General features: G+C 40.9%; 1 protein-coding gene across 1 annotated transcript in view; it reads right to left on the bottom strand.

The window, feature by feature from the left end:
* Nucleotides 1-16,177: 16,177 nt before the first annotated feature.
* Nucleotides 16,178-19,477, bottom strand: part of col9a1 (collagen type IX alpha 1 chain) — an 87,174-nt gene continuing 83,874 nt past the window's right edge. Inside the window, exon 32 of the mRNA XM_033021895.1 lies at nucleotides 16,178-17,377. Within this exon, the coding sequence (XP_032877786.1) occupies nucleotides 17,193-17,377 (185 nt within the window). The 3' untranslated portion in view covers nucleotides 16,178-17,192. The remainder of the gene's footprint in view (nucleotides 17,378-19,477) is intronic.

A 19,477-nucleotide genomic window follows, 5' to 3' on the forward strand; every position in this document is an offset into this window, starting at 1 on the left:
TGTTGACGCAGAATCACTGGGCCAAAGGGCCTGTTTCCATGCTGTATCTCTAAACTAAACTAAACATTCACCAGCCTGGAGTTATCTAGCCCATCTCTGCTGCCCTTGAAAACAGAGGAACATTAATTATATTCAAATCTCTTGACACCTCATCAGTGGCAAACAAAGATACAAAAATAGGGTAAGATTTTTAATCCTATAATATCTAACACCTCTTCCTTCTTAATACTGAACTGCTCTAGATTATCCACATACCCCTTCCTGAACTCATTTTCTTGTCCTTCTCCTTGGCAACTATAGCTGAGAAGTATTCATTTAGAACCTTGCCCACATTGCCTGGCTCCACATATAGATTAACCCTTTAGTCCTAAAGGGGCCTACCCTTTCTCTGGCTACCCTCTTGATCCTGATACACATGTTGGGCTTCTCCTTAATCTTGTTTGTCAAGGATATTTCATAGCCTCCTATTGCCTACCTAATTTATTTCTTTAGTTCTCTCCTCGGCATTCCACAAGAGACTCCTTGATCCCAATTTCCTATATCTACCATGTTTTCTTTTTTCCCCAATTAAATCTCTAGTATCTCTGTCATCTAAGGTACGTTAATTGGCTTCATCCTTGCTGGTACATGCTGGTCCTCAACTCTTACTAACACTCTTAAGACTTTGATTTGTCAGCTGTCATTTTACCCACAAGCATCTGCTCCCAATCTACTTATGTCAGATGTTAAATATCAGTCTCACACTCAGTTCAAGACATTAGTTTGAGGACTGACCTTATCCATTTCCATAATTATCTAAAAACTTAGAGAATTATGGTCACTATTGCCCCCAATTACATTTCCACTGCCTGCCTGGTTTAATTTCCTAATAAATAAGGTTGAATACTGCTCAATCTGTAGTAGAACTCTCCACATATAGTCTAAAGATATATTCTTTGATATACTTAACAAATTCCACCTGATCTAAATCCCTTTGCAACCTAAAACAATCTGAGTCAATACTGGGAAAGTTAAAATCCCTCATTGCTATAACCCTATTGCTTTTATACCTTTGTGCAATTTATTTGCATATCTCTTCTTCTCATTCCTCTTACCATTGGTAAATGCAGAGGAGCTTTGATTCATCAGCTACGGGTGGGCGGATGGTGGGCAGTGGGAGGTTTTCTTGCTTGGGTTTGAGATGACATTGTAACGCTTGTCTGGAATCCAGATGATTCTCATTCTTACACCACTGTCTGTCATCTCTCCTGGTGCTGTCTTGTTAGAGGGTCAACCACATGGCTGTTGATTTGGAATCATATAAAGATTAGACCAGAATAAGGGTGGCACGTTCTCTTATCTGAACGATAATGGTGGACCAAATAGTCTTTACAACAATCTGTCAGTTTAATGGTCAATGAGTCTCACTTTTTTTCGAGCAGATTATTGAATAAATGGAATGAAAACTCCACAGTTGTGATGGTAAAAATTGAATAGCTTTAGATACTGATCCAGAGACAGTATCCCAATTATGTGGGTTCTTGAATAAAATCTGCCTGTTCACTGCAGAACATATAAAATCATAATGCAAGTCCTTTCCAGATAGTGATCATCTCAAGCACACGTTAATGATGACTTTTTATAAACATGACTTGTCCCATTTGTAATTTTACCATAAAAGTGGTCTTCCTCAAGGTGATCTTTCATGGTGTGGATATGCCTGATTAGTGACTTGCCCAGAGACCACTTTCATCATCAATGTCACTCCCCAAAAGACTTTTGACAAGGCCCCACATAGAAGGGCAGCCCAAAAGGTTAGAACATATGGGATCCTACAATAAACTTCCCAAAAGAGATGGAGACAATTTTGCTCATTAGTATATGCAACAGGTTTTTTTAAGTGAGGCAAATCAATAATTCACCAGTCACTTGCCTGGTTGAAAGCAGCACCTCCAGCGTTCAGGAAGCTCAGCACTCTCCAGGCCATTGCAGGCTCCCAGCCACCAACCCATTACCTGTAATATTTACTCCCTCGAGCTGGCAAAAAAGGTTTCAATGTGTATGTATTCAAGATGCCCTTCATCAACTTGCTAAGATTGACCGAATAATATCTCTCCAACTCACAACCTCTATCACTAAAGATAAGGGCTACAGCATGGGGACCACTTGCAGTTTTCACTCCACATCATATTACAATTTGGCTGTTCCTTCTTTGTCTTTGTAAACCTGGAACTCCATACCCAAAAGCCAAAAGGTCATAGGGTTCTGCTTCTCCGAAACCCAATTATCTTCTCTCATTGAAAGCAATGATAATTTCTACTCATTATCATATTCTTTTAATGTCTGCCTTTGCTGTTTTCAAATTGTAATCATTTTAACTTTAATTTTATGGTCAATCGAATGAAGAAGACTAGCCATTCGTTATCCTTACTTGCCCAAAGGAAAATTAGTGAATGGATAACAAGTAATTTTTTTAAATTGCAATAAATAAAATTAGAAAGACAGAAATTTCACATCTATAAGCCATTTTCAGTGTAGATTGATTATTTAGTTATAATTAAGATTTCCAGTAAGCATTTATATCTAAATGGAGGAGTTGTAGCATGCTTAGTTTGTTTCTTTTAGATTAATATCACACTTTCATACTCTGGGTGGCTAAGTGTCAGATCTCTCTGTGACTGGTTAGAGCAGATACTGGTTACAGCCACCTTCTAAAGGAATTCTAGAAAATTAAGTCTGAAAAAGGGTTTCAACCCGAAACGTTGCCTATTTCCTTCGCTCCATAGATGCTGCCTCACCCGCTGAGTTTCTCCAGCATTTTTGTCTACCTCTAGAAAATTTAATGTACACATAGCCATCCAGTCCATCATCTCAGTATCCTTGAGATACCACATATCCTGTTTGATTTCATCTTTCAGAATATGGTCACGGCTCCTCGTGTATACATCCAAGTACCTCTTATATAGCTTGGGGAAGAACACTCCTGATTTCCTCATTTAACTGTGGATGCCAGGTGTTACCATAGCCACCCTGCTATTATATTGCAAGGCCCATCTGCAGAAAGTCCCTCGTTCTTCCCAGCTGATCAGCAAAGAGATCCACAACTCCAACTGTTGAAGCTTCAAGTTATATTTTGAATCAGATGAGTCTGATTGGCAGACACTGAGGAAATGTGTGCCCATTGTGTGTTTCAGGTCTGCCAGGATTGGGAAACCAAGGTCCTCCAGGAACCCCAGGCCCACGGGGCATCACAGGCCCTGCAGGAAGTGAGGGAAGATGTGATCCTGCAGATTGCTTCTTTCCTGCAAGCTTTCCACAATCATCCACACACCGATAAAGTCCATCCTTAACCAGAAACAGTTTCAAGGGTGGCAGTCTTTGAACTGTTGGTTAACGCACTTTACAGTTTAACAAAGGAATCCAGTTTCTACCTTTGCAAGTTGCAAAGATGTATGGGTTGTCACCTGAATGCTGTTTGTGCCAATGCATCCACATTCAGTCAGAGTCGTGCTCTCGCAGCCTGGCGGCTGATGGTGGATTAGTGATTCAATTGAAAAGGTGTTATGTTGAGCATGAGACACACAGCTGCTCCAGGTTTTTTACATTTACAAATCTACAATTGTTCTCCAATTTACAAATCTACAGATAGAATTGTTCTCCAATTCTGTTTCATAGTCTTTGAACACATCGAATAGACAATTCCCACATAGTGTGGTGATTTAATTGGTAAATAACTTTTTCAAGTATTTTAGCTCTTTAAGCATATTTCAGTAAGAAATAAATGATTTAATATAGATGATAACTGCGATAGACATCTATCCCCATCCCATTCCACAAGCCTCCTCAGATTATTCAGATCCGGAGGAGACCTTTGGATCAGTGCGCCAGTCCCTGTGTTATGAAGGACTAAACAATCAGTCTCACACCCATAGCTCTAGAAAAAAAAAGGACTCGTTTATTACCAATTTGAAAGTTTTATTGAATCTGCTTGCATCCTCTATTAAATATTATTTTTCATTATTTATTATTAAAATATACCAATATTTCTAGCTGAAAGCTTCAATTAAGAATTTCAATTTACGAATCCATCTGATCAAAACATCAAACGTGTGATGTTAACACGTATTGCATTAAAGAGCAAACAATGCCTGCATGATTTTTTTCATTTATTTCCATGAATAACAATTCGTAATTTTAATGTGATCTGGTCAATAGACGTGTTGATGTTTTTTATCAATACACATTACATGGTGATCTTTGTGATTTTATTGCTGGTTGGATACATCGCATGACTATTGAATAGTGCCATCTCACGACCTTTATTTTGAAGGATAAGCCTCAATGAAGAGCCTCAAAAGGATAATAATGAAACCGTGTGGCAATGTAGGTAATTGTGTTTCTCCATTGTATTTTAATAGTATATAATTCAAATGGTAAAATAACAAGAAGCACTTATTTTTGACAAACATGGTAGTTTAACATTATTGTTAATCAGCTCACCGCATTTGTAATGTACTGGCACTATTAGGGCTAGGAAGTAGTGGTAACTTTTAGAATGAACTGTGTGGAACAAATACTATTCCAAACGGTGCTATGTGTATATTTTGAGTTTTTAATTTAACCATGGCAAAATTTAATTTTAAGCAACTTGTACTGCCAGCTTTTAAATACATATGTTGATTCAATTCAAATGTAATTAAAAATGGCAGATCTTATTTTTTATACATTGTAAAAGTGCTATTTTATTTTCATACACATTGTAAGTGTCATTTCCTGTCCGAGAGCTGAACTGTTTGGTGCGATGCATGCACGATGTACGCTACTGAGATTATTGATTCAAATTTATTTATGCTGGATATTTGACACTAAGTTTTTGTTTGTTTTATATTAACAATTTATTTGAACAAAATGTATATGTTGTAATTTAGAAAAAATATCTTCTGTGTTAGTTACGAAATGAACTTCACCTGCTGTTGTGCACTGGTCCCAGTATTTTTACGAATGGAACAGTGGCATATTTAATGTGTATTGTTACTAGAAGTACCTCATAAGAAGAGCATTCCATCCCAACTTAGTTTCTAAGCATAATTTTCCTTTTATTCTAAATAAAAGTGATGCACAGCAGGCCAAACATATTCATTTGTACAATCAAATTTGCCATGAAGGTAGAGCTGACCTAATGTATGTGCTAAATGTAAATCAAGAACACAAATATGTTTAAAGCAGTGCCTCAAATTACTGCACTTTGTCTTTCATACATAGGCCATACACTGGAACAGCTCTTTCAGAGAACTGTTACAGGGATCAAGTCGTCAAGTCAAGTTTATTTGTCACATACACATACGAGATGTGCAGTGAAATGAAAGTGGCAATGCTCGCGGACTTTTGTGCAAAAAGACAAACAACCAAACAAACTATAAACACAATCATAAACACACATATTCTTTTACATAATAAATAATGGAAGGAAAAATGTTCAGTAGAGTTTGTCCCTGGTGAGATAGGCGTTTACAGACCGAATGGCCTCTGGGATAAACTCCTTCTCAACCTCTCCATTCTCACCGCACATGGCAACGGAGGCGTTTGCCTGACCGTAGCAGCTGGAACAGTCCGTTGCAGGGGTGGTAGGGGTCTCTCAAATTGCACCTCCTGATGTATAGTTCCTGCAGGGGGGCAAGTGAAGTTCCCATAGTGCGTTCGGCCGAACGCACTACTCTCTGCAGAGCCTTCTTGTCCTTGGCAGAGCAATTCCCGGACAAGATGCTTTCCACCGCCGCTGTGTAGAAGCACTGGAGGATCCTCAGAGACACTCTGAATTTCACAATTGCCTGAGGTGGTAAAGGCGCTGCCTTGCCTTGCTCACGAGTGCTGAAGCGTGTGATGCCCATGTCATATCCTCGGAGATGTGGACTCCCAGATATTTAAAACAGTTCACCCTATCCACAGGATCCCCATTTATCCTCAATGGAGTGTATGTCCTCGGATGATGTGCCCTCCTAAAGTCCATGATCAGCTCCTTCGTTTTTTTGATGTTCAAGAGGAGGCTGTTATCCTGGCACCAGAGTGCTAGATCAGCCACCTCCTCCCGGTAGGCCTTCTCGTCGTTGTCTGAGATCAGGCCCACCACCACAGTGTCATCAGCAAACTTAATTATTGAGTTGGAGCTGAACCTAGCCACACAGTCATGTGTGTACAGGGAGTACAATAGGGGGCTGAGGACGCAACCCTGGGGCGATCCTATGCTCAGGGTGAGGGACTTCGATGTATTCCCAGGGTGAGGGCTATGCTTCTGTCCTGCAGTGTTCTTCAGCTAGAAAGATATATTTATACAATGTGGCTCTAGAACAAAAGGAAAAGTAACAGAATATAATAGTGGAAATTCCGTAATTTCCGGTTCTAATTTCTGTTTTCCTATTTAATATTTTCCTTATTTTTGATCTGAAAACCAAGGAAATTCGATGGTTGAATTGGAATCTGCAAAAATATAGTATTCATCATACCTTTCTTCCTCCCTCCCCATTCCAGGACATTCACTGTACAGCTCCAATCAATCTTTCTTCAGTATTTAGTTGAAATAAACATCGATTATTTCCTGCCAGTTAATTGGGTGTTGCCAAGAGCACCTTTCACTCGATTATGAGAGAAGGGCAGAAATGGTGTAATTTCAGATTGTCCTTTCATTATACACTAACTGTTGAAAAACAATGATTTAGCATTAAGGTTGGTAAATGCTCTTGTAAATGCATGCACAAATATTTTAGAATATGTACTAATAATGTTAACTTTTTTTGCTGCTGTTATGAACATGGCTCTATATCAGTCATTGGTCATAAAAACAGGACAAATTGTGATGATATACATCTGCTGAGAAACAAATGTACTAAATATGAACTTGCATTTAATTTCAAAGAACATAGACAAACCTCTTTGCTTCAATCTATCATAGCAAAGAGAAATTGGCATTGAACCGTTGTTTATACAGATGTAAAGGATTTCGGCATTAGTTAATGATCTTTGAAATCCTTCATAATTTGTTTGCAGTTGATCCTGTCACAAGACATCAACTGACTATAGGTGAATATTTTGATAGCAGATGGATGATCAGTTTTAATTTATGTATTTAGGTTGTATTAATTATTGGTGCCATTAATTAACTGATCATTTTCACATTTCAGATTTTACTTTTTTCCCACTTTTCCAGGAAATTATAACTTTTTTGTTTAATTCAGTTCAAACTCACTACCTTTTCTGTTTGCTTTCCAATCTTTTCACCACTCTTGTGCCAAAGATGTTGGGGTCTACAACAACAGTTGGTTGTTGAATCTCCAGTACCTGACCTGAAGAATTATCTTTGTATTTGACTCATGCTGTTTAACAAGAGGGGTACTGAGCCTGCCTCAACCTTGCCTTAAACATTCTGGTCTTGTTTGACTGAGGTTGCTAGAAAACAAGTAGAAGTGGGGAACTCAGATTAATTTTTTTCTGGTATAACACAGGAGTAGTGAAGACCTACATGATATCAGCAAGCTCAAAATCTGAGGTGGATTTAAACTGGAGACTGCTTGGTCCATCAGACAGTCCAGCAGTGGAGTAGAACTAATAGGGATGTTCACGAGTTAAATGTTATAATACTGTATGAAAATTAAGCCTCTGATGCAAATTAGTTGCTGATTCACTTTTTCACCTTGTCATTTTCTTAAATTTTTTTATTGAGATTTGATGGATATTTTCAGTGATCATATTCTTAACTAATTTTTAGTTTTTTATTTGTTTGAACTATTTGGAGTTTTGTACCACATTGTAGTAAGATGCTTTCTGCTCATTTCGTTAGAAAGAGTTTCTGTACCCATATCCACTTAAGGAGCAGGAGATAGAATGAAATCAAATTTTGAAATCAAATGCTCAGTCATTGAAATTGCTAATCCATTTAAGATGTTTATACTATTTTGTATGGCATTAGCCTGCCCATCAGTTATTGGAAAGATAAATACAGATATATCTTTTGATAGATCCTCACACTATTTGAATAATGCACCCTGTTCTGATTTTATGTCGCTGTGGACTCTATCAGGTATAGATGAATTAAAGCCAGAAAAATGTTTCATGTTCATACTTGTGCCAGTTTGAATTCAAATTGCTATTAAGACAATTGATGTGAACTAATGTTGGCTTATATACAGAGAAAAGTAAATAATGTTATTGCTTTATAATTCATGATTACATTGTGTACCGCTCATTTAAATAAACCGTCTACTGCTTTAGAACCTGGGTCTTAGTCGAATATATCAAATCACATCTAAGTTCACAGCATGAGAATAGGCCATGCATACCTTATCTCAAATTCTCAGTTTCCGCTGCAAGATGAGGCTTTCCACTCAAGGAAGATATCCTGCAGTTCTCATGCTCCCTCTCCTCCAGACATAACAAGGATAGAGTACCTTCCATCTCAGAGTGCCATACCTCTCCTTTATCCGTCCTCTTTCCTTCCCTACTGCCCTCTCATCCACATCCCTCCTTCCAGCCTTATATTTCATTCCTCCTCCTTCCTTATCTGACACTTTGTCTCCTTTTCACCTCTAGCCTTTGTCATCTCCTCCAATCTCCTTCCCTCACCTGTATCTACCTACCAGGCATTGCCCCGCCACAACCTCTCTTTCTTAGATTTCTCCCCCTTACTCCATCAGTCTGACGAAGGGTCCTTACCTGAAATATCAACTGTCTGTTTCCTCCACAGATGATGCCTGATCCGCTGAGTTCTTCCAGCACTTTTTCTTGCTCAAGATTGCAGCATCTGTGGTCTCTTCTGTCTCCATACCGATCTCAGTTGTTCTATCCCTCACTTCATTTCATTCTATCAAGGTATCTTCCTATCTTTTTGTAGCTTCTCCACAATTTAATCTATTATACTCAAGTTGAACACTGGCTTAGGTTGAAGCTGCACATTCAAGCAACAAACTCACATTTTTAAAGAGCTTTATCAAGGCCTTCTATTTTTTTTAGAAGATCTTCAGTCTGCTCGTTCACTGTATAAATTCTCACTTCTGGAATCGTGCTCGTAACTTTTTTATGCCTTCTCTCTGCAATTTGGAAAGTAGAAATGAACTCATAATCTAAGCGAGTTTCTATGAATGTGTAACATATCATACTTTCAAATTATTTATCTACAAAAATGAAACACAACGCATTTGAATGTGTCTGTTACCTCAGATTTAAAATGAGCATTTGTATATTTAGTTTCTGGTAAAATAATAGGAAGGTAAAATACACAGGAGCTTAAAACAAATCAGAACATTACTGCTACCCTATCTGCTGCAGCTAAATGCAGCACATGCAGTGTTCATTCCCAAGTGTTAAAGCTCATATTTATATGCTCTTACTTAGAAATATTTGTCTAATAAAAGTTGGCATTTCTGGCAACATTACTGTATGTTTTGGGAAGTACAGGTTTTTCTGCTATTCCCATTAGTTATAATGTGATTGATGGGAACATTATTTGCATTACGAGGGCAGCTTTTGATGTAGAGTAATCGCAATCAGAAAAGTTAAATTTGAGCTTTAATGGGATTTACAGCCTGTTCTGCTACAAATGACTTTCTATAATGTGAGGATTCTTAGGAATGTAACTATTGTGTTATAGCAGAACAACCTTTATCACTCTTTGCAATTATTTCTGCCACCACCTCCTATTGGTACTGCAAATGCACCTCCACTCTGAGGCAGTCCTTATCCTCTAGGATGACAATGTTCTAGTCAGAAAAACTCGACGGGGAGGGGAGGAGTGGGGTGGGGAGGAGTGGGGTGGGACACATGATGTCCTCTCTTCTGTCTCCATCTCTTACATTGCCGGGGAATGTTCCTTTAATGGGGCCTTTTCACGGGGCGAGTTGACGCAAGATGTCACCAGAGTGAAGAGGTCGTGGTCCAGCACGAGTCTCGCACGATATAACGGGGGGTAGATAAAGAGTTCCCACGGTACTCGGCATTTCTGTTATTTGTGCGAGTGACTTATCCGTTTCCCAAGCTTTCGCGTTAAATCTTGAATGAACATCGTGAACTACACGTGACACAAATGATGTAACTTTTTTTTTCACACACTATATATATCCTCCCTTGGTTGAATTGGCTCATTTGGAGACATATTTTACTGTGTATGTGGGAGACACAGATGGACTGAGCACAGTACCTCGATCTTACTGTGTGTGGGAGAGGGGGAGAAAGAGACGTACACTCACAGAGGCAGAGTCTCTCAGCCTGTGTAAGAGGGAGGGAGAGAGAGAGAGAGGCACACACAAGATGGATGTGAAATCTCACCTGCCTGTTTCAGTGACAGACACCCGCCGCCAGTAAATGAAGACACCCCCATCTGTCTCCCCCTCCTCTCCCTCGACTCCCCCACCTTTCCCTCCCAACTCCAGTCCCGTCCCGACCCCCTGGGAAACTGAATAGAGCAACAATATAGATATAGAAACTGAAACAATATAGAAACTGAATAGCGCAACATGGCAAAAACATCTCTGACACGCTTTACCCCCTTTCTTTGAGATTTTCTGGGAGCCATCTCTGCAAGTGTTCCTGTTAAAAAGATTATCCAACAATGACAATTAGGTGGGACGTCCTCGAAGGACACATGTTCCCTTGTCGATATTTTTACTCACCTTCTGTCCCCTCTGTCCAGCTTCCGGGTTTACCGTTCGCAGGAGTTCCCACGCGCTATATCTCTAAAATCTGAAGTTAGGTAATGTCTAAAGGAACTGCAGACGCTGGTTAATGCTGGTTAATACGCACAGAAGGACACAAAATGTTGGTGTAACTCAGCAGGTAAGTCAGATCTGGGAAGAAAAACATAAAAAGCTGGAGTAAGTCAGCGGGTCAGGCAGCATCTCTGGAGAAAAAGAATAGGTGACGATTCGAATCGGAGCCCTTCTTCAGACAGCCTAATCGGAATTGAGTCTGAAGATGTGTCTCGTCCCGAAACATCAGCTTTTTTTCTCCAGAGATGCTGCTTGACTCGCTGAGTTACTCCAGCTTTTTGTGTCTGTCTTCGGTTTAAACCAGCATGTGCAGTTCACTCCTTACACGGGTCTCTGTACAACATTGATTGGTAGCGTTCCGGAGCCCTGGACCCGAGGACTCCGACCTGTATCTCTCAAAGAAGTACATGTGAAAAATTTCTCACGGACCATAAAAATGCGTAACCTTTCAGTAAAGTCCCTTTTAAAGTCCCTTTTAAAGATTATAGTTATTTTCTTGAATCTCATTAACATAACTCATGAATAAGTTGATGTCCATATGCAGATGCAAATCTTTATTTTTATTTATTTTTTAAATTCAATCCCACAGAAGATAATTTTTACTCACCTGTCCCCTCTGTCCAGCTTCCGGGTTCACCGTTCGCAGGAGTTCCCACGGTACCCGCAAGAGTTATTACGGATATCGCACTGGCCACTACGTTCATATAATGTTGCAATACTCAACCACAAGTGTACAAGTCACTCTGGGAGAAATTCAAACTTTCTTGAATTTTCTCCCGAGTGACCAAGTTACACGATTACCTGCCGTTAGCGCTACGGTGGTCCACGAATGCCGTACTGTTATCGCACGAGGTTCCCACGATGTTAAACTCCGGTTAACTCTTGCGTCAAGTCGCCCCGTGAAAAGGCCGCTTAAAGGTTGCAACCCTGGCACCTGCACTAAATACAAAGTTATTTAGAAACATAGAAACATAGAAATTAGGTGCAGGAGTAGGCCATTCGGCCCTTCGAGCCTGCACCGCCATTCAATATGATCATGGCTGATCATCCAACTCAGTATCCCGTACCTGCCTTCTCTCCATACCCTCTGATCCCCTTAGCCACAAGGGCCACATCTAACTCCCTCTTAAATATAGCCAATGAACTGGCCTCGACTACCCTCTGTGGCAGGGAGTTCCAGAGATTCACCACTCTCTGTGTGAAAAAGGTTCTTCTCATCTCGGTTTTAAAGGATTTCCCCCTTATCCTTAAGCTGTGACCCCTTGTCCTGGACTTCCCCAACATCGGGAGCAATCTTCCTGCATCTAGCCTGTCCAACCCCTTAAGAATTTTGTAAGTTTCTATAAGATCCCCTCTCAATCTCCTAAATTCTAGAGAGTATAAACCAAGTCTATCCAGTCTTTCTTCATAAGACAGTCCTGACATCCCAGGAATCAGTCTGGTGAACCTTCTCTGCACTCCCTCTATGGCAATAATGTCCTTCCTCAGATTTGGAGACCAAAACTGTACGCAATACTCCAGGTGTGGTCTCACCAAGACCCTGTACAACTGCAGTAGAACCTCCCCTGCTCCTATACTCAAATCCTTTTGCTATGAAAGCTAACATACCATTCGCTTTCTTCACTGCCTGCTGCACCTGCATGCCCACTTTCAATGACTGGTGTACCATGACACCCAGGTCTCGATGCATCTCCCCTTTTCCTAGTCGGCCACCATTTAGATAATAGTCTGCTTTCCTGTTTTTGCCACCAAAATGGATAACCTCACATTTATCCACATTATACTGCATCTGCCAAACATTTGCCCACTCACCCAGCCTATCCAAGTCACCTTGCAGTCTCCTAGCATCCTCCTCACAGCTAACACTGCCCCCCAGCTTAGTGTCATCCGCAAACTTGGAGATATTGCCTTCAATTCCCTCATCCAGATCATTAATATATATTGTAAATAGCTGGGGTCCCAGCACTGAGCCTTGCGGTACCCCACTAGTCACTGCCTGCCATTGTGAAAAGGACCCGTTTACTCCTACTCTTTGCTTCCTGTTTGCCAGCCAGTTCTCTATCCACATCAATACTGAACCCCCAATGCCGTGTGCTTTAAGTTTGTAAACTAATCTCTTATGTGGGACCTTGTCGAAAGCCTTCTGGAAGTCCAGATACACCACATCCACTGGTTCTCCCCTATCCACGCTACTAGTTACATCCTCGAAAAATTCTATAAGATTCGTTAGACATGATTTACCTTTTGTAAATCCATGCTGACTTTGTCCAATGATTTCACCACTTTCCAAATGTGCTGCTATCCCATCTTTAATAACTGACTCTAGCAGTTTCCCCACTACCGATGTTAGACTAACTGGTCTGTAATTCCCCGTTTTCTCTCTCCCTCCCTTCTTAAAAAGTGGGGTTACGTTTGCTACCCGCCAATCCTCAGGAACTACTCCAGAATCTAAAGAGTTTTGAAAGATTATTACTAATGCATCCACTATTTCTGGAGCTACTTCCTTAAGTACTCTGGGATGCAGCCTATCTGGCCCTGGGGATTTATCGGCCTTTAATCCATTTAATTTACCCAACACCACTTCCCGGCTAACCTGGATTTCACTCAATTCTTCCAACTCCTTTGACCCGCGGTCCCCTGCTATTTCCGGCAGATTATTTATGTCTTCCTTAGTGAAGACGGAACCAAAGTAGTTATTCAATTGGTCCGCCATATCCTTGTTCCCCATGATCAACTCACCCGTTTCTGACTGCAAGGGACCTACATTTGTTTTAACTAATCTCTTTCTTTTCACATATCTATAAAAACTTTTGCAGTCAGTTTTTATGTTCCCTGCCAGTTTTCTTTCATAATCTATTTTTCCTTTCCTAATTAAGCCCTTTGTCCTCCTCTGCTGGTCTCTGAATTTCTCCCAGTCCTCCGGTATGCTGCTTTTTCTGGCTAATTTGTACGCATCATCCTTCGCTTTGATACTATCCCTGATTTCCCTTGTTATCCACGGATGCACTACCTTCCCTGATTTATTCTTTTGCCAAACTGGGATGAACAATTTTTGTAGTTCATCCATGCAGTCTTTAAATGTCTTCCATTGCATATCCACCGTCAACCCTTTTAGAATTAATTGCCAGTCAATCTTGGCCAATTCACGTCTCATACCCTCAAAGTTACCTTTCTTTAAGTTCAGAACCATTGTTTCTGAATTAACAATGTCACTCTCCATCCTAATGAAGAACTCAACCATATTATGGTCACTCTTGCCCAAGGGGGCACGTACAACAAGACTGCTAACTAACCCTTCCTCATTACTCAATACCCAGTCTAAAATAGCCTGCTCTCTCGTTGGTTCCTCTACATGTTGATTTAGATAACTATCCCGCATACATTCCAAAAAATCCTCTTCCTCAGCACCCCTGCCAATTTGATTCACCCAATCTATATGTAGATTGAAGTCACCCATTATAACGGTTTTGCCTTTGTCGCACGCATTTCTAATTTCCTGTTTGATACCATCTCCAACTTCACTACTACTGTTAGGTGGCCTGTACACAACACCCACCAGCGTTTTCTGCCCCTTAGTGTTTCGCAGCTCTACCCATACCGATTCCACATCCTGCAAACTAATGTCCTTCCTTTCCATTGCGTTAATCTCCTCTCTAATCAGTAACGCTACCCCACCTCCTTTTACTTTCTCTCTATCCCTCCTGAATATTGAATATCCCTGGATGTTCAGCTCCCAGCCTTGGTCACCCTGGAGCCATGTCTCCGTGATCCCAACTATATCATAGTCATTAATAGCTATCTGCACATTCAACTCATCCACCTTATTACGAATGCTCCTTGCATTGAGACACAAAGCCTTCAGGCTTGTTTTTACAACACTCTTACCCCTTATACAATTTTGTTGAAAAGTGGCCCTTTTTGATTTTTGCCCTGGATTTTCCGGCCTGCCACTTTTACTTTTCACCTTGCTACCTATTGCTTCTACCCTCATTTTACACCCCTCTGTCTCTACGCTCACACATTTAAGAAACCATTTCCCTTTAACTCCATCCTCCACTAGCCCATTCGACACCCCACCCCCCTTATTCAGTTTAAAACCACCCGTGTAGCAGTGGCAAACCTGCCTGCCAGAATGCTGGTCCCACACCTGTTAAGATGTAATCCGTCCCTTTTGTACAGTTCCCCCTTACCCCAAAACAGATCCCAGTGATCTAAGAATCTAAATCCCTGCCCCAGTGCACCAGTTCCTCAGCCACACGTTCAGGTCCCGTATCTCCCTGTTCCTGCTCTCGCCAGCACGAGGAACTGGAAGCAAACCGGAGATAACAACCCTGGAGGTCCTGCTTTTCAGCATTTTTCCGAGCTCTCTAAAGTCACGCTGCAGAATATTCATCCCCTTCTTTCCGACATCGTTTGTGCCGACATGCACTACCACTTCCGGATGTTCACCTTCGCCCTTGAGGATTTTCTGCACTCTGTCCGTGACATCCTGGATCCTGGCACCAGGAAGGCAGCACACCATCCTCGCATCCCGTCTGTTGCCGCAGAAACCCCTGTCCGTACCTCTCACAATGGAGTCTCCTACTACAATGGCGTTGCCTGCCTTAGGCCTTTTTGGTTTTGGCTCAACAGCCCTATTCGCATCACAAGCCAGTCCGCCGCCCAGTGTAAACACCTCTTCTGTCCCGACAGCTTCTAAGTGGGTGAACCTGTTCACAAGAGGTACAACCCCCGGGGACGTTGGCATTCCATGCTTCCCTCCCGTTCTCACTGTCTCCCACCTTCTCTGTTCCAGTACCTTAGGTGTAACAATCGTACTGTAGGACTTGTCAAGGAACGACTCCGTTTCTCGGACGAACCGGAGGTCATCCACTTGCTTCTCCAGTTCCCCAACACGGCCCTTCAGGAGCTCTACCTGGATGCACTTTTCGCATTTGTAGCAGCCAGAGGCACCAGCGGTGTCCTTGACCTCCCACATACTGCAAGCATCACACTGAATCAGCTTGCCTGACATCTCCTTCTTTCGTCTCTCCCTCTGCAGTGTTTTGCGTAGCCTCCTCTCCTCTCCTCAGCCTCCTCGCCGAAGACTCTCGAGCCAAAGACTCACACTTTTCTCACAGGGCACTTCACTCACAAGGCCGCTTTAATTTATTTGGAATTGATGTGGTTTCCCTTAGAAGGAGGGACTCCCAAATGAAAACGTGCCCATGCTAATAAATGGTGTGATACTGTTAATCAATAAATGCAATCTAAAACATGATTCTATTAAAGTGTATGAATCCACATGGGTGAAGTTGTGCCGCATTGTATTGGCACTCTGATTACAGCTGATTAATTTCTAAACACATTTCCGTTTTTTTCTGTTCTTTCCCAGTTTAAAAAATTGAGAACAAATAATACAAAAATATAGGTTAAACATAGAATAAAATATTTAAATTAGTCACTTATTGCAAATAAATGGTGTGATACTTTTAATCAATAATTTTTTTTTTTTTTACAAAGAACACAAGACATGTACACTGCAAATCTCTGGTCTAGGAAAAAAATCTGAGAATATCATGCAACAATTGCATAGTTGTGCTGACTGATTAGACTGTTAATTATTTGAACTGACCATTCATATAAAAGCATGCACTATTTGAAGAAATCTGCATTTATTATATTTTTCTGCAACAATAACAATATAATTTTAGAGTGAAAAATAAATAACAGGCCTTTAATGTATTAATTGTTCAGTTTCCATAAATGAAACTCTGGTTTGACAATGTTAAGTTGCTAAATTTAACCAAGGACCTTAAGCAGGATACAAGTAGAAATCAAAATACTTCATGTACACTAAACCAAAGTTGCTAGGATTAAATTTTCATCACTCATACTTGTTAAATAATGTGTACCAAGAAAATTTCCCTTGAATAATTCCAGAATCAGATGTTTACAGAGCACGCAGCAACCCTGTGTGGCATGCTTTTATATGAATGGTCTCTGACAATCATTTCTGTACAAAATGGAACTTGAGTTTTTGTTAATAGTTATAGTATACATTATCGTACAAACAGATCAGCAAAGCTTCATCAGTTGGCTTCCCTAATTCTGCTAAATTTTAAAATTTTACAAGATGAAATGGAAGATATTTTTTCTGAGGTAATAATTAACACAATCTTCTCTTTTAAGTTATTTATTGGAAAATAATGGGGACTCTGTAACACACCATGGAAGGGAAGTATCAGGAAATTATCGAAAGTACATTTTCTTTTGGTAATCTTTTAATTTCAATGTACATCCAATGGAGAATCATGGTCCAGTCACTTATGGAGCACCATTAGTTTCAATTAGATTGTCAAGTACAATATCTTTTTCAAATCAAAACATAAGTCAATTTCCCAGATTAAAGTTTATGTGGGTTTCAGTTCTTTTTCTTTTTCTGCAATCTGCTCCACATCCAAAGAGTTACACATCAATAGTTCATGGTCCTTTTACATTTTCTGGTGGTGGTGCCCGTAAAGCTTGTGTGCAGGCAGAGGACTCACAGTAGCCAGGAGGACCCGCACGGCCAGGAGAACCAGGAATACCCGACTGCCCTGCCTTTCCAGGTGGGCCTCTCTCACCATCACGGCCATCCCTGCCAAAGCTATTCTTGCCAGGCTCCCCTACATCAAAGCAAAGGTGTCATTAATGCCGATGACTGGTATGAAGTACAAACAGATTGATGCTCGCCACCGATCCTATTTAAATACTATGTCCCATTCTGCATTGTATTTCTGATAACTTAGCACGCAACAATAAGCTTTTCACTGTACCTCGGTACACGTGACAATAAACTTAAACTGAACAGGTATGTTTACTTCCTAAATGCTACTTAAATCACTTGATGGAGAAAGCAAGATCAAAGGAAACATGAAAATAGAATGAGAATATTTTGTTACGATACCTGGAAACGGAACAGAAACAAAACAAAAAAAGGATGGAATTCTTTCCTGAAAAGGCAGTGGATTTAGGGATAATTGGGCATTCAAGACTGAAATTGGTAGAGTATGAATAGGTTAGGCACTATTGTTAGCAAATTAGCCACAATGAATTACAAAGCAGATTTGAATATCTAAATAGTCAAATCATCATCCTATGATCCTCTGGTAAATGTATGGTTCCAGGAATGTGAGCAAGATGTCCACAGAGCCATCCCTATATCCACCATTCAATCTGGAGAATAGCAACATCCCATGGTAAATGATCAGCAAAAAATTTATCGTATTGTAAAATGCGAGAAAATGTAACCAAATCTGATCGTTCCTGTTTTTCCTGCTTCCTGCTTTTCTTCCTCATTTTGAAGATGAGCCCACATTCAAACTGCTGCTGGAAGGAACTGCAGATGTTGGGTTGCACCAAATATAGGCACAAATAGCTGGAGTAACTCAGCGGGACAGGCAGCATCTCTGGAGAGAAGGAATTGTGACATTTTGACTCAGTCTGAAGAAGGGTCTCCACTCAAAACGTCACCCATTCCTTCTCTCCAGAGATAGCATGGAACACCTCATCTTGGGCGCAGATGCGCATAGACGGAGGAATTGGGAGTAGGGGATAGAGTCTTTGCAGGAAGCAGGGTGGGAAGAAGTGGTTACAGATAAATGTGAGGTTATCCACTTTGCCGGCAAAAACAAGGGGGCAGATTATTAACTCAATGGGGTTAGGTTAGTTAAGGGGGAGGTGCAACGAGGCCTGGGCGTCCTTGTACACCGGTCACTGAAAGTTGGCTTACAAGTACAGCAGGCAGTGAAGAAAGCTAATGGAATGTTGGCCTTCATAACACGAGGATTTCAGTATAGGAGTAAAGAGGTTCTTCTGCAGTTGTATAAGGCTCTGGTGAGTCCACATCTGGAGTATCGTGTACAGTTTTGGCCACCTAATTTGAGGAAGGGCATCCTTGTGATTGAGGCAGTGCAGCGTAGGTTCACGAGATTGATCCCTGGGATGGCAGGACTGTCATATGAGGAACGATTGAAAAGACTAGGCTTGTATTCACTGGAGTTTAGAAGGATGAGGGGGATCTTATAGAAACATATAAAATTATAAAAGGACTGGACAGGCTAGATGCAGGAAAAATGTTCCCAATGTGGGGCGAGTCCAGAACCAGGGGCCACAGTCTTAGAATAAAGGGGAGGTCATTTAAGACGGAGGTGAGAAAAACGTTTTCACCCAGATAGTTGTGAATTTATGGAATTCCCTGCCACAGAGGGCAGTGGAAGCCAAATCACTGGATGGATTTAAGAGAGAGTTAAATAGAGCTCTGGGGGCTAGTGGAGTCAAGGGATATGGGGATAAGGCAGGCACGGGTTATTGATAGGGGACGACCAGCCATTATCACAATGAATGGCGGTGCTGGCTCGAAGGGCCGAATGGCCTCCTCCACCTATTTTCTATGTTTCTAAATAGTCAATAGTCTATTTCTTGTGATGGAGACTGTGAGATCAAGAAAGTGGAGGGAGGTGTCAGAGATGGTCCAAGTAAATTTGTGTGCAGGATTAAAATTGGTGGTGAAGTTGATTTAGTTCTATTGGGATCTATACTGGGATCTCTGTTGTGTGATATATATATATAAATAGCTTGGACGTAAACAAAGACAGGTTCGTTAGTAAGTTTGCAGATGACACCAAGATTATGGACTGTGAAGAAGGCTGCCTCGCCAACAACCTGTCTGTCCCTTTTTTTGTTGTTTGTTTGTATGTGTTAAATGTATGTATTTAGTGTTCTTT

This window comes from Amblyraja radiata, chromosome 5 (assembly GCF_010909765.2).
Source record: "Amblyraja radiata isolate CabotCenter1 chromosome 5, sAmbRad1.1.pri, whole genome shotgun sequence".
NCBI lineage: Eukaryota > Metazoa > Chordata > Chondrichthyes > Rajiformes > Rajidae > Amblyraja > Amblyraja radiata.